This window comes from Rhinichthys klamathensis, unplaced genomic scaffold (genome assembly GCF_029890125.1).
Source record: "Rhinichthys klamathensis goyatoka isolate OS25496 unplaced genomic scaffold, OSU_Roscu_1.1 h1tg000549l_1, whole genome shotgun sequence".
In the NCBI taxonomy this organism is placed as follows: domain Eukaryota; kingdom Metazoa; phylum Chordata; class Actinopteri; order Cypriniformes; family Leuciscidae; genus Rhinichthys; species Rhinichthys klamathensis.
The window spans coordinates 713,495-729,452 of NW_026607020.1; the positions used below are offsets into that span (position 1 = coordinate 713,495).

At 44.3% G+C, this 15,958-nt stretch overlaps 1 protein-coding gene across 2 annotated transcripts in view; it reads right to left on the minus strand.

Moving 5' to 3' along the window:
• Nucleotides 1-11,626: 11,626 nt before the first annotated feature.
• The window catches only part of fam163ba (family with sequence similarity 163 member B, genome duplicate a), a 29,687-nt gene continuing 25,355 nt past the window's right edge, over nucleotides 11,627-15,958 (minus strand). The window contains exons 2-3 of one of the 2 annotated variants that reach the window (XM_056238974.1): nucleotides 15,399-15,514; nucleotides 11,627-13,605 (exon numbers count right to left, since the gene is read on the minus strand). In XM_056238974.1, the coding sequence (XP_056094949.1) occupies nucleotides 13,153-13,605; nucleotides 15,399-15,491 (546 nt within the window). In that variant the 5' untranslated portion in view covers nucleotides 15,492-15,514 and the 3' untranslated portion in view covers nucleotides 11,627-13,152. The remainder of the gene's footprint in view (nucleotides 13,606-15,398; nucleotides 15,515-15,958) is intronic. The other variant, XM_056238973.1, reaches the window with a different exon arrangement.

Below are 15,958 nucleotides of genomic sequence, written 5' to 3' on the forward strand. Positions count from 1 at the left end.
TAAGAAAACACTAATTTTACCTGGTCAAAAACAGCTGTTTTCAGCACGCCGTTTCAGTGCATATGCCTTTAAATGATAATGAGCTTCGCTCACTCCGCCCCTCTGTTCTGCGGGCGTTTTGACACAGCGCACGTGGAGTGTTGCCTTGACAACAGTTGAGGGTATATTTTGGAGAAAGAATGGCAGCGGGAGTCTCTGAGGACACATCTGTGCAATAGTATAAGTTTGAACCGGAGTCGGACCTTTTTTTACAGTCTATGAGTCGGACCCGGAACAAGATGACGGCCGCAAACAAGTTAGACAATTAAAGCTGCCGTCGGCAACATTTTTTTGATCATATTCAGTGAAATCGACACTATAATCCGACAGAACAACATAAATAGTGGTTTTAGAAAAAAACATAGCTTCTAACTCCACCTGGAGCGTGTTATTTGTTTTGCAAAAATCCACAGCTCCCGGATCATCGGGTCCAATCAGTGCAGGGGGGGGGTGAGATCTGACTGTCAATCACAGATCGGGCACACGCCACCCCTCGCGCACGTTACAATCACATGCACACGCCTGAAGTTCGCGGAAGTTCGCACAGTAACGAAGAGTGATGGCGGGAAATAGGGTTGCCAACTTTCTGAAATGGAAATAAGGAACGGTGGGGGGGGGGGGGTTTGTGGTAGTGACATGCCCCCTGAAATTCATACATTTTATATCATATATAATGCAACTTATTAGAATAGCAAAGTAGGCTTAATCAATATACAAGACTTAACCACACAGATATATAAAGGCTATCATGATCATTTTGCCAAAAATGAACCATGTATTTGTTTAGATTATAATACGTTTTATTTTTAACTTAAAGAAATACAACATATAACATTCGAAACTCATCGGCTTAGACTGCATTTGAAGAAAAATAAACACAACAGTTTTCTGTAGCCTTGTGCGAACTTATTCAATAGAATTAGACTTCTAGAATGTTCTTTCCGGTGCAAATTAAAAAAAAAAAAAAAAATTAGTAGTTTTTCTTATCATAGTCTACAAATCGTGAGCTTAGAATTATAAGGTTCTATCTCCGTTTAGGGTAGTTCTGAGATATTGAGCATCAAAGTTTTTACATCCCTGCTGTTTTGTGAGATGGAACCTTTTTATTTTATTAATAACTTCTAACAAAATATTTTTTTTACAAAAATAACACCACACAGTCATTAATAAACACCTAATGGATAAGATTATGTCAAAAACTCAATTTCGACCAAAAGTGGAGATAGAACCTTATACTTCTAAGCTTCGGAAACACATTTTACTCGATTTACTAAAGCCTGTAAAATGCATTTGCAGCTGCACAGCTTGCGCATTGAGCGTCTGGCTCGCTCAGGCTGCGCTGCGGCAACTGCACATCCGATGGCGCGGGCGCCAGAGCCCGTCAAGGTGGCGCCAAGTCCCCGAATTTGCCATTATAGCAGCGGGTCTTCGTTCATTCATCATAGTCTGTCTGACATATATATTAGAAGCTATGCGTCTGTCATGGATTTGCACTGAATTGATTCTCAAAAATACGGAACAAAGTGCGTTCCGTATCAGTTCAATACGGAACAAGCCTTTTATGTGTCAAATACGGAACGATTCCGTATTATACGGAACGGTTGGCAACCCTAGCGGGAAATCAAGTAGGCTCATTTAGAGTATAAATGACGTTAGCAATTGCAATCTAGATTAGCCAGGGCAGCATACCTCCAAATAATCCATGGTGTTGATGGATGCTGATGAGACGGGCGCGTTCACTGAAAATCTGGTGCACACGCACTGACGAACATGAACTCGGTGGGAGGGTACATTCGTTGATAGCAAGGGGGTAATCCATTAGCCGGAAGTTGAAGCCTCGCGGGAGCCGCCATTGTAGCAGACCATCACCTGCTGTTAGCATCCCATTGACTCCCATTCATTTTGGCGTCACTTTGACAGCGAATAACTTTACATCTGAGGCATCCAAAGACTTCATTTGTCCATTATTTATTTCTAAAGAAACACGACAATGTATAAAATGTTCCATTACTTTGTATCTTACGTTACGGCCCCGTAGAAGCCGTTTTTTTAAAAATAGGCTAAAGATTGCGTCATAACCACGGGACTTTCTGTCGCACAATAGAGACATTACCGTATAGACAGGAGGAGAAGCTCGCTGGCAATCTTTAACTGTCTATGAGGCAATCGGGGGGACATGGAGGCACAAAGTCAAGGTAGAAGCCCATAAATAGAGAGTCTATAAAAGCAATGGGACAAAATATTTCAACAACGTTTTTGAGGAATTAGGTGATTCAGATTTGGCTTGGCACAGCTACTAGAAGATTTTCAACTGCCAGACTGTCGTCACGCTCAGTTTGAGCCTGCGCAGTCGCTCAGACATCAGACAGGAAGTGCAATAATCGGACTTCAGTCTTCTCCGTTGAAATCAATGGGATCGCTCTGTCCATTTCTTTTACTGTCTATGGTTGATAGTGGGGGAGGGCCATGAGAGTTGTAAACATTCAAAATTTTGCCTAAATCCACTCAATCTGCCAGACTTGCCGACTTGCAGCTTTAAGGCTCGAACAGGACGTTTCTTAATGGTTGGTTAAAGTCCCCATGAATTCAAAATTGACCATACTTACTTTGTTTGCCTAAATTGATCGTTTTGTGGTGAACAATTCATCCATGCAAGTCAATCCACACAAAAAAATTTTTTGGCTTCGTAATCTTTAATCAAAATCTGAAATTTCCCCTCCCCTCTGCGTTGGAGGACCTTGCCTGATGACGTAGGTTTCACGGTTTGGGCGTCTTCTTAACATCCGTAACCACGCCCCTCCAACTGACAGTAGACAGACTGAATGAAAACACCTACTTTTCTAGATCCAATCAGGTGCTAGTTGGGGAAAAAGCCACGACCACCATTTTGCCTCATTTAGTATTCCGTTTCTCTCGGAAATACGTCACGACACTGGAGAAAAGTCGTTTGCAACTTCCGGTTCACGGGGACTTTAACATAATGTCACTTTGATCTATCTTTGTGTACTGGCAGGGTAGAGTAACTTAGTGAGATGTACGAACGTGTTTATTGATGTATAATGTACGTACTCAGTTTGTAATAACACAATAACCATAACGCGTTGTTCATTATAAACGTGGGATTATGAATTATATTGAGAACTTCATACATAGAAAACATGCCGTAATGTAGCCTACCCTGAATGTAAACCTTGCAACCACAGAAACCGAAAATTCTCGGGACAGCAGCATGTGTCCAAATTTCAATCTTAACCATTCTATTTCATCAGAAACGATCTTAAAACAGGGCTTTAAGTGTAAAATACCGAACTTGTCCTTTAAGATTGTGCCTTGGGTGACTGGACTACATGTAGGCCTACTCGTCATTGCCCTGAGGCGCGAAAATCAGCCTTTTAAATTTCAACCGGCCGTTGGGCTCATTGAGCCGTCTCCGTCTCTCATTCTTCATCGAGCAAGGATACGAGCGTTTAATTTACCTCACCTAAATAAGAAACGTAATTAAACACAACCTACAACTTCCTTCTACTGTGACATTCATTTGTTCTGTCTAACTGAAGGGACAGAATAACGTTAGCTGATAATTCATATAGTTCACAATCTTTACAGTAGGCCTACTTAAGTTAGTGTATGCCAACGTTAGCTTTTAGTATTCAGATATCCTTTAATCCTTACCGTTAGAAAAACTGTTGAACTTCTGCTCAGGTATGACAAATATTTTAACTTTATGCCAAAAGTTATAAGCCATAATGAGGCCAAAATGACTTTAGTTACAGTTATCGTCATTCATTGGTGTGAAACGAGCCAGTCATCATGGTTAACAAAGGAGGACTGGCTGGTTAAAATTCTGTCATCATTTATCACCCTTGTGTTTTTAAGTAAAGTAAATGATGACAGAATTTTCAGTTTTTTTATTTCTTTTTCTTTTTAAATAAGTCTTTAAAATGAATCGAAAGTCCACCTGTCAGCATAGTTTTGACTCATTTCCATTGCTGTCCCCGAACAAAACACTCGTGTTGCTTCATAAATCCACTGGAGTCACTGGATATCTTTAATGATGTCTTTACCTTTTCTGGGGATTGAAAGTGGTAGTTGCGTGGACTGTCAATGGAGGGACAGAAATCTCTCAGATTTCATTAAAGATCTTCATTTGTGTTTCCAAGATGAATGAATGTCTACAGGGTTGGAACGACATGAGGGTGAGTAGCCTAAATTATGACAGAATTAATTTTTTTTGGTGACCTTAACCCTTCAACATAATGAAGAACGAATCATTTTCATTTATATGCATCAATTAAGTATATAATACTATACACGTCTGCTTGCTTAAAAAAAATGAATTAAAATGAAAATAAATCGCCACACGGACATTTTTAAGTGATGAAACAAAGAATACCCTTACGAAAATGAACAATGGTTTTAGTAAAAGTGTAGTAACCATATTTTTTTGTTTTTTTGATTACCATTTTGTATAACCAGTCTTACCACAAATACCATGGTTCAACTAGTGTAGCAAAACCATGGTTATTTTCATAAGGGTAGTTGAATTTAAATGTACAGATTAAATTGAACACACTGAAATGATATAGATGTGAACACATGCTCCAAAGACTGCAGCTTATTTGCATTTCATCATGTTTGTAATGCATATAGCCTCCCACCGCAGAGAAGCATCTACAGCTCTTCCCTGTGTCACTGTCAAGCACCCGACACACACTCTTTACGGTGGCAGAGGGAATGGAGAGAGGCCAAGAGATCATTGACAGAGAGAATGAGGTTCATCCCAGTGAGGGATAATTCAAGGCATGTCATAAAACATCAATACTGCTCCAGAGGTCTGGCCAGCACAGCTGCATGCTGGGAAACATTACAGCCTTAAATAATTCAGCATAGGAAGAAAATCCTTCATTTTACTAAAACTTCCACATCTGAGTGACTACTACACACATACATACTGTCATAATATAAGTCACCTATATGTTTTTAATTATAACACAGTGTCTTTATGAAGCATACTTTCCCCCAAAATGTTGTGCTTATTAATATATAATTTGATATATTATTCATTTTAGTGTTAGTATTCAAACTCTTCACTATGACACAGCAAAGTTCGTATCCTCCACACCTCTCCATTATCATTGAATTGTGAACGTGATTGGAGTGCCAGATTTACTTGATTAGTCATGATTTATAAATGCTCACATCTGTCTGAACTACGTCCTACAAGACAGATAACGCTGCAGTGACTTTGGCACTGAAAGTCTTTGAGAGCTCCAGCCAACTCTGAAGCACAGTGAACCCAGAAGACCGTGGATTGATGTTATCAGATTCTCCCAATTCAATCTGACAGAGAGCACATCCAAAACAAAGCTTACACAACGACTGGACTGCTGTGCAACAAAATGGAAGCAAACATACATCATCGAAATAATTGTTGCATAGATAATATGTAATAAAATAAAGAGAAGTTAAAATATAAGAAATTAATGTAGTTTGTTTTGTCCATATGATGTGCTAACAAACAGCTAAAAGCCTCATTCAATTTCTGAAACAGGGGCAGTTGACTGTTTTTAACCGTAAACTGGCTAATTTATTTTTAAAATCATTTTAGATTCAGTGCAGCATGCCGAGTTGAACGATACCCAATTTTCCCATATCAGCCATTTTGGGCGTCGGCCTTTTTTCATTTTGCGGATTAGCGCATTGGGGTATCGTTGCGAAACTTGGCAGATGTCATCGGGACCATGCCTTGAAAGCACTTACAAAGTGTCAGGGCAGTGCCACTTTGTGGTCAAAAGTTATAATGAAATTTACAAAAATTCGAATAACTATTGATTGAATTCGCCTATTGTAATGAATCTGGTCTTAAGAGTTGGCTCATGCCGAGAACATACCAATTTTGTCATAGTGGACCGAACTTCCTGTCCACCATTTTGTTGTTCTGTAAAAACCTACTTTTTCAAACTTCTCTTAGACTATTTGTCTGATTTTCACCAAATTGAATAGTATCATCTATATACCATGCCAGAATTTTTCGGGGATTTCGTGTCAATAGACGAAACCATTTTCGTATACCGCTGCAAGTCTGCAACAAAGTTGAGAGTATTACAGAGACATATTCCAACTGGAATCGCAAAATTATCCAACAGGTGGAAATATCATATAATGTAGGTTATAAATGAACGAATCGGTTACCTAACGTAACCTCGGTTCTCTCTAGATGAGGGAACGAGTATTGCGTAAGCTAGCTTACGCTACGGGAAAGATTAATCTTTTCTGAGAAATTGAAGCCAAAAAATTATCCTATAATTTTGTCTCCATTGTCAACGCAGTTCAGCTGCAGCAGACCATGAGCGGGCTAGCTAGCAGCTCAATGGTTCGCTCACAGAGAACTGCTTAAGCCTATGAGGAGACGCGAATGAACTCTCGGCCAATGAGAGTCTGACATGCTTTTATTACGTCAGAGCCCGCCGAAACGGGCGTGGTCAGAGAGTATATTACTGGCGTCCTAGGCTGTAAACTCTGGTTTTCATAGAATGAAGCGAGAACGCTAGTAGCACAAGCACGGCCAGGAACGCAATACTCGTTCCCTCATCTAGAGAGAACCGAGGTTACGTTAGGTAACCGATGCGTTCTCTTACGAGAGGTTCTCTCGTATTGCGTAAGCTAGCTTACGCTACGGGAACACCTGGTCAACGCCGTGCGTGCTAAGCATCCACTATGAGTCCCAGGGGAGACCCCAGGGAACCCTTATGAGTGGGAATAAATATATGTACATGTGACAAAGGCCAGCAGAGCGGGCCGGAGATTGTGTAGTACATAAGCACATGATAGAGAGGGACAGAACGAAACCGGTCTGTGTGAATAACTCCCTATAGTGCAGCTATACCAGAAGAGCTGTAACATACTAGACTGCTAGTAGTTTAGCCTGCAAGGCGGGAACTTCCAGATTGTAAAATCTGACAAAGGTGGAGGGGGAAGCCCATCCCGCTGCCACACAAATGTCATGAATGGAAATTCCGCTGGACCATGCCCACGATGAGCCCATGCCTCTAGTGGAATGAGCCCTGATGCCCATTGGGCCCAAACTCGAGACAGGAAGCGCTAATGGACAGCGCGTGAAGGTCTCCCACACGTTTTACTGACGCGAGCGCAAGCAGAAAACCGGTTTTGAGCGAAAGGTATTTGAGGTCCACGGTGTTTAGCGGTTCGAATGGGGGGGGCTTTCATAGCTTCGAGAACTATGGAAAGGTCCCAAATCAGCACCGAAGGGGGGCGTGGGGGGTTCATCCTTCTAGCTCCCCTGAGGAAGCGGATGACCAAGCCATCTTTGCCCAATGACTGGCCGCGCCGGGGTTCAACGAACGCTGCAACGGCTGCCACATACACCTTGAGAGTGGACGGGGACCTGCCCTTGTCCAACATCTCTTGGAGAAAAACTAGCAAGGAAGGAATCTCGCATGACCGTGGGCCCAAATTTCTGTCGGTGCACCATTTAGAGAACACAGACCATTTAGACGCATAGAGCCTTCTAGTAGAAGCCGCTCTAGCCTGCATGATCGTGTTTAACACTCCCTCTGGCAAAGCAACGGGTAGTTGTTGATCACCCCGCATGTAGCGCCCAGCGCTCTGGGTGGGGATGCCAGATCGTGCCGCGAGCTTGGGAGAGGAGATCTGCTCTGACTGGAATGGGCCACGGGGCTGTCTGTGACAGCTGAGTGAGCTCCGGAAACCAAGTCTGACCCTCCCAATGCGGGGCTATGAGGAGCACGGAGTGGCGTGTTTCCCTGATTCTCTGAAGCACCTGTGGTAGCAGAGAAACCGGAGGGAATGCATAAAGCGGGCGGCTGGGCCAGGTCTGGGCTAGCGCGTCCTCGCTCTTTGAGAAAAATATTGGGCAGTGGGTGTTCTCTTCTGAGGCGAAGAGGTCCACCTCTGCTCTGCCGAATATTCGCCACAGCTTTTGGACTGTAAGAGTGTGCAGGGACCATTCCCCGGGGGGAATGGGGTTCCTGGACAGACTGTCTGGACCGTCGTTCAGATGGCCCGGCACGTGCGTCGCTCTGAGCGAGAGCAGGTGACACTGAGACCAAACTAAGATGCGTTCTGTCAGCCGGAAGAGATTACTGGATCTGACTCCGCCCTGACGGTTTAGATAGGAGACCACGGCTATATTGTCCGAACGGATCAGCACGTGGTGACCGTGAATGCGCGGAAGAAAGCGCGTGAGCACGTTCTCGACCGCCAGCATCTCCAAACAGTTTATGTGGAGGAGGCTCTCCTGAGCTGACCAGGGGCCGAAGGCCGGTGAGCCCTCGTAGACCGCACCCCAACCCGTGTTGGATGCATCTGTCGAGATAACTTTTCGGCGAGAAAGGGTCCCCATGGAAACGCCCCGCTGAAACCATTCTGCCACAGTCCATGGCTGCAGAGCTGTGATACAGGTCTGCGTTACTTTTATCAGCTGGCGGCCCGTGGTCCACGCACGGTGAGACACACGGCTCTTCAACCAGAGCTGAAGCGGGCGCATGCGCAGTAACCCCAGCTGGAGCACTGCGGAGGCTGAGGCCATGTAACCCAACGCCTTCTGAAAAGTTTTCAGAGGTGTGAGTCTGTTCATCTGAAAAGATGCGGCGAGACGCTGAACACGGCACGCACGCTGTGTTGACAGACGAGCCGTCATCGTGACCGAGTCTAGCTCTATACCCAAGAAGGAGATAGTCTGACTGGGTTGTAGTGCGCTCTTTGTCCAGTTGACAGAGAGGCCCAAAGCTTTCAGATGGTCGAGGAGAACTGTACGATGAGACAGTAGCTCTCTCTGTGATTGTGCCAAAATCAGCCAGTCGTCCAAATAGTTCAGTATTCGCAGCCCCTGACTCGCAGCCCCTGACCCTAGCACCCCTATCCATGCGTACGGGGTGCTAGGGATAGGCCGAACGGAAGGACGGTGTATTGATAAACCTGGCCTTCGAAGGCGAAACGTAAGAATGGCCTGTGAAGGGGATTTATCTGAATCTGAAAGTAAGCATCTTTCAGATCTAGTGAAATGAACCAGTCCCCCTGGCGCACATGCGCGAGGAGTTTTCTGATAGTGAGCATTTTGAACAGTCTCTTCATGAGAACTTTGTTCAGAAATCTGAGGTCTAAGATTGGTCTGAGGCCGCCGTCTTTCTTGGGAACCAGAAAATAACGGCCGTAAAACCCCGACTCGCTCATAGACAGAGGAACTCTCTCTATAGCCCTTTTGCACAATAGATTTGCTATCTCTGAACGGAGCAGCGTCACTGCTTCTGGGTTCACAATAGTTTCTAGCCGCGCTCGAAAACGTGGAGGAAGGCGGAGAAACTGTAAGCAGTTTATGGCCCGTGTAACAGAGTAAGCAGAGGTGGGACGCGCACACGGGCTCGTGGGCGCGCTTATGCACTCTGAAACTCGAGCGGGTTGGAACCGCTTTATGAGAGTGGGCTCTGTGTGAAACACGGGAACTGAAGTGCTTTTGTGTATGAGTGAACACAGTGTTGCGGGCACATTTTTTACACATGAGGCTTTTATGCTCTTTATGAGATTTCTCTGGGTTGCCGTGAAAACGGCGTTTGTGCTCATGCAAGCGGGAAGGGGGACCGGCTTGGTAATGGTGGAGTACACTGCTGTAGTAGCCGCGTGAGCGGCTACTAAACTTTGACGGCGGTCCAGCCGCGGCGGGAGAGCGGCGTCTTTTTCTCAGCTGTGCTAGGCAGACTTCGAGTGATCGGGTTTCAGCGCGATCCTAGGCCGAGGCCCCTGAGGAGGCGGCGGTCTGTGGCGGCTGTCAGAGCGAGAATGAGGGCGGCCGCCCTGGCGTCGCTGAAAAGTCTGACTGTGCTGAGCTGGGCGCTGGGGTGGGGCTCGTGCAGGAGGCAGGTCACGTGAGCGGCCTGCAGAGGAGCTAGCGCGACGAGGCAGAAAGAGATTCATGGCCTGGGAGGCTTTCTGCACTTCGGAAAATCGGTCGACGATACCCGTGACAGCAGATCCGAAGAGGCCGGATGGAGAGAGCGGGGTGTTGAGAAAGGCGGCGCGCTCAGAATCTCCCATGTCGGCGAGTGTGAGCCACAAATGTCTCTCAGACACACAAATGGCGGCCATGCATTTCCCCAGGGCTTGAGCAGCAGATTTTGTAGCGCGAAGGGCAATGTCCGTGGCGCTCCTCAAATCCGCGACTGAAGGGGGATTTTTTCCGCTCTCGTCCCATTCACGAAGTATGTCACCCTGTAGTATCTGAAGGACGGACATGGAGTGAAGTGTAGAGGCTGCTTGGCCGGCGGCTGAGTAAGCGCGTGCGTGAAAGCTAGAAGTCAGAGTGTGTTCTAGCAGAGAGCGGGGCGTTCCAGGACTTTGTGAGTTCCGCGTGCAGTTCAGGCAGGAAGGGCGCGGCCCGTTTAGTGGCGGGAGTCGAGCGCTGGTGGAAGTAGCTGCCGTCCATACGGTTGATGGTCTGCTCGGGGGGAGGAGACCAATCGAGCCCGAGGCGTTCGACGGCCTGTGAGAGGAGGCGCACTAATTCCTCCTCGATTCCAGCGTGGGTCCCGGAGGATTCTCGAGCCGAGGAGGCGTGAGAACCGGACCACTCCTCACTGTCCGAGGCGAGAAGCGAACATGTTTCCTTGATGTCCGCGGCGTCGTTGGAGGCAACAGAGCGGCCACTCGGCGGCAACTGTATGTCCGGAAGCGGCGGAGAAGGAGAGCGGGAGGCGACAGGGTCCGGCGGAATGAACGCTTCTGGCTGGGGTTCAGGCGGCCTCTGAGAGCGGCGTTTCTTCTTCCGCTGCGAAGTCAGAGGCGGCGCGGAAGCAACTTTAGTGGCCTGAAGTCGAGCCCGCAGGGTCGACAACGGCATGTCTTCGCAGAGATCGCAGCCGCCATCGGCGAGGGCGAGCTCGGCGTGCTCCAATCCGAGGCAGAGAGCGCAGATGACGTGGCGGTCTCCATTCTCGAGGGGAGCGCGGCAAGAACCGCAGGAAGATATACGAGACATTTATAAAGACGCTCGGCTCTTTTAGAAACAAAATGTACAGGAAGCTTTTTGTAAAAAGGATACAAATCCGTCGGATGGCGCTAGCTCGCAGGACGGCTGAAGGTGGCGAAGACGGCCGGCTTCCTCAGTCTCCCAGACGCTCGCTAGAGTTGCCTTTTCGACGACGGCGGCTTCTCTCAGGATCAGCAGATGCGTGTAGCCTCGCTGAAGAGATGAAAATCAGAGTTTACAGCCTAGGACGCCAGTAATATACTCTCTGACCACGCCCGTGTCGGCGGGCTCTGACGTAATGAGAGCATGTCAGACTCTCATTGGCCGAGAGTTCATTCGCGTCTCCTCATAGGCTTAAGCAGTTCTCTGTGAGCGAACCAATGAGCTGCTAGCTAGCCCGCTCATGGTCTGCTGCAACTGAACTGCGTTGACAATGGATAAAAAATTATAGGATAATTTTTGGGCTTCAATTTCTCAGAAAAGATTAATCTTTCCCGTAGCGTAAGCTAGCTTACGCAATACGTGAGAACTTCTCGTAAGAGAACTATGAAATTCACTTCATATTCAACTTTAAAACATGCCAAAAAGTTTTCAACCAATTTATTGTCCACAGTATTCTTAATTGTATTATCAATTACAGGAACATTTCGGCATCACTTTAGAACAAGAAACAATATTATTGACCTATTCCTGAAACAAAAATACTGTGATAAAGTAGTGATGCAAAAACAATTCATAAATAATAATAATAATAATAATACAGTTGGTATTAACAGGCACTGAAACGTGTATGTGTGCGCGTATGAGAGAGAGACTGTGTGAGATTGAAAAGGGACCCAATGAGTGAAAGAAGAGCTAGGAGAGAGAATTGAAATCACAACACAAGCACATGGTGATCATCACAATGTCACCTGCAGGGCTGTAGTGTGCGGCTACACACCCAGAGAGAGAAGAATATCACTTTCAAAACTAGAAACAGAACAAATATTCTTGATAATCACCGTCATTTTTAAAAAGAAGAAAGTCGGTGCAACGCCCCACTTGTTTTCACATCAACTACGCAGGAAATAGGCTAATTGACGCCTCTGTAAGCATGAACAGTAGAGAGAGAGAGAGAGAGAGAGGGAGGGAAAACCCTTCTGGCTGAAGATGTTCTCTTCATAGTCCAACAAGCAGCGTTTAGAAAGAGCAAATGTAGCCCATGAAATCAAATCAGCCTTTGTATCCGTCTCACATCCAGATTTGTAAAAAAAAAAAAAAAAAATCAGTGGAAATCATAACATGTCAATGCAGGTAAAACAAAAATCTGAACCTTTTTAGATAGGAGAAATGTGAATAAAGAAGAACAAATAATTTAAACATCCAAAACAGAAGAAAGTTTGTAATCGTGAAAACATCTATAAATACCTAGAATCACGCACGGTAACTCAATAACTTTTGTCAGTAAAAAAATAATGCCTCTCATCCCATACGTTACCTCAAAATCAAACGCCTACATCATGTTGTTTGCTGATGTCACATTTTGATCTAGCAGTGTTATTGCAGCCGCTTAGGGCTTTTTGTAAGTTGTCCTGTATGTGTTGGTTTGTTAAAACAAAGTCCGCGGCTATATCAGTTAATATCCAGCTAAAACGTCTCGAGCTACGTGAATGACCAATACAAAAGTTTCAATTCAGACTGTATATTGAAAAATTCAAGATTTTCGAAGCGTTTCTGTGTATTGTTACGTTTTTTTTAATCCCAGACAAATGTAAGGAAAGCATAAAAACAGGTGTCCCATTGTGTCTTTATTTTCTGAATCTTCTTTTCAATTACTGAAAACAGAAAAAAAGGGATTCAGGAGTGAAGCAGAGGGGGTGAGGGAGGGAGAGGGGCTCCGGATCTCTGCTCTCACCCCATTTCTGCCTTTATAGTTCCCAGTTACGCACAAACACACTGGGATGTCTTCCTGAAAGCTCGGCACTCTGGGAGTTTTCCAGAGGATATTGTTTTTATGCAGGCAAGTGCTAGAGCTTGAATGCTGAATTATGTTTTTCAATGAGAATTGACTCTGTTGCCTGTGTTGACGCAGTTAGCCGTTAGCATCTAGCATAAACCGTTCGGATGGCTGGCTACACGTCGGTGCTAATGCTGCAGCTTCGCGTGAACATCTCCCTCATGGTGACCGAGCGGCTGAGGTTTAGTTTGTGGTAATTGGGTAGCGGCATCGGCAGCTGGGTGGGCAGCGGGGCGGGCAGAGGAGTGGGCAGCGGGGCGGGCATCCCCAAATCCTGCTGATGCACGCTGCGGTAGCTAATGCGTTCGCCACCATTTCGCAGGCTGTCAGGCTGCTGCAGGTAAAATGGCAGGTCGTAATGCGTACAGGACGGACAGTACGTCTGCGAGCGTGTCAGTTTTCGTGCCGGCGGGGGCGTGAAGAGGGCAGGCCCATTGGGGGTGGTTGCCGTGGGGACAGTGGCCGCCAGGATGTTGTGATTTGAATGCACCGGCGGCAGACGAGACGTGACGGCGAAGTCAGGCTCCTCCTCCTCTGACTCCGACTCCTCCTTCTTACAGCAATAGTACTAGAGGGGTGCAAGGAGAGAGAGAGAGTCAGCTTCGCATTTTCACCTTTTAATGCATGAATATTTAACTAATCATTATTACATATTTGGGTCTTTACCAACCCGGATCTATATCTAACACGGGTGGATCTCTAAATGCCGCAATAGATTAAACCCCATTGATATTTCAATAACAATGACAAAAGAATAAAATAAAGCATAATTCGTTACCTTTTGAGCTTGGAAGGGTTCAATTTGAGCTGATGTTTTATACCATCATCGCTGTCCTTGCCAGAGCTCATTTCCCAGTACATTCAGCATCTGACTCATATTCATGATCTCAAACATATTCTCAAAACTATCATTTTCAAAATCAATATTTTGATCGCTGACTGCTTCTTCTCTAGATCCACCATAAAATGACAGTGACACTAATATTTGATTGCAACAGTACTTGCTCTGCAGTAAATCGCTGAGCCATTTCAAGTTTCGCTGATGATACTTCCTATTCTTTTGTTTTATGCCTGCAGTAACTATGAGTGAAACATCACTTCATCGTTGTGTATTAGAAATTGCCTCGTGGAATAAAGGTGAATTGCACTTATTCAGTCATCAAAGATTCAATTATTGTTGTGGAGAAAAAAATATACTTACACTATTACATACCTCAGGTCACTAGTGTGACCCTATACAAATTTTACAAAAATTAATACGAAAACAGACATTCTTTTTTTCTTTTTTTTTCTTGTTATATTGTTTGCCATGTATAGATTGAGAAATGCTAAGGTTGATGTCTATTTTTAAAAAATCAATGAGGGGGAGGGTAGTGAATGATGTCCCAGGCCGATAATGACCCGAGGTATGCGTTTAAGGGTTAACTCTACAAAAGAACTGAGCATATATATGTGAAATTGAAAAGAATTAAAGGCAAAGTTCACCCAAAAATCCAATCGAAATTGTTTAGAAACCAATTGACTTGGAAAGAGTAAAAATATATTTTAGTTTACCATAAATACTTTAATTAATACTTTAATTAGTTTAAGTCCTATTTAAGTGGGTCAAAAATGCAATTGTTTTCTGGCCTTTTGGAAATGTAGTACTTCTCAAGTTTTGGAAAGTTACTCTAGTCTTCAGTCACATGATCCTTCAGAAATCATTCTAATTGATTCTGATGATTTTCTGCTCAACAAACATTTATTATTATTATAAATGTTTAAAACGGTTGTGCTGGTCAATATTTTTGTGGAAAAACCCTTTTGTAACCCTAAACCCTTTTGTAACATTAGACATATATTAACTGTCACTTTTGATCAACTTAACGTGTCCTTGCTGAATAAAAGGTTAGATTTATAAAAAAAAATAAAAAATCTTACTGACACCAAAGTTTGAAACAGTATACTTACTTCTTGCAACTGAATTACATTACAAAGAGTGAAAAAAAAATTCACAAAGTTCCATCTGATTTTCATTTATACATAAATTGGTCACTGTTTCCCACTATGAGATTATTTCTGAATATATAACTTGGTCAATTTGACTGCAGACTCTTTCAGTGTCAATTCAAATGACAAAAACAATACATCTGAAAAATATAACGCTCCCTGACTTTTCAATTCTGATGTGACGTTAGTGTGTGTGACAAGAAGACACATTCTTTACAGAAAACAGGATGAGATCTAACAAGAACTACAGAACAAGAAGACCATGTCATACTTCCTAAAGGAAGTGAAGGCACCAAAACACAGCATTATACCTACAAGACAGACTGAGAAAAACAGACACAGAAGCAAAATGACAGCCAGAGAGAGTCTCACCTGCAGCCTACAGTAACACAGTACAGCGATAATGCACAGTAAGATTACTGTAGCTAGAATTCCACCTGTGATTACCACTGTCCCGGCTGTCATTCGAAAGGCTCTCCATCAACACCCTAAAAACACAAAAACAGAGAGAAAGGTAATCAGAATTAGGTTAACGACAAATGCCTGTACAAAACTTGCCTACGATCAAAGGTAACCCTCCATACGGCCAACTGTGTGTGCGACTATCAAATTTGTCTGAGGAATTTTATGGACATTTCAGCGTGAGAAATGTTTCCCTGCACCTATGTTTTGAATGCCCAAATCATCACCGCACAGGGATGAATGTGAATGGGCAGAACAAATGGGAGGAAAAGAGAGACCACAGTCACCCTAGGAGCGATAATGAAGGTCAAAAGAACAGGAAATGATGGAGAGATAGCCTTAGACCAAGGAGACTGATAAAAAGGACAACAGTCAATACAGAATGTCAATAAACAAAGATAAAGTGATGGTATTTTAAAGTGATCTTAAAGTCATAATTTTGCACATTCTACAGTAGAATAGGAAAATCC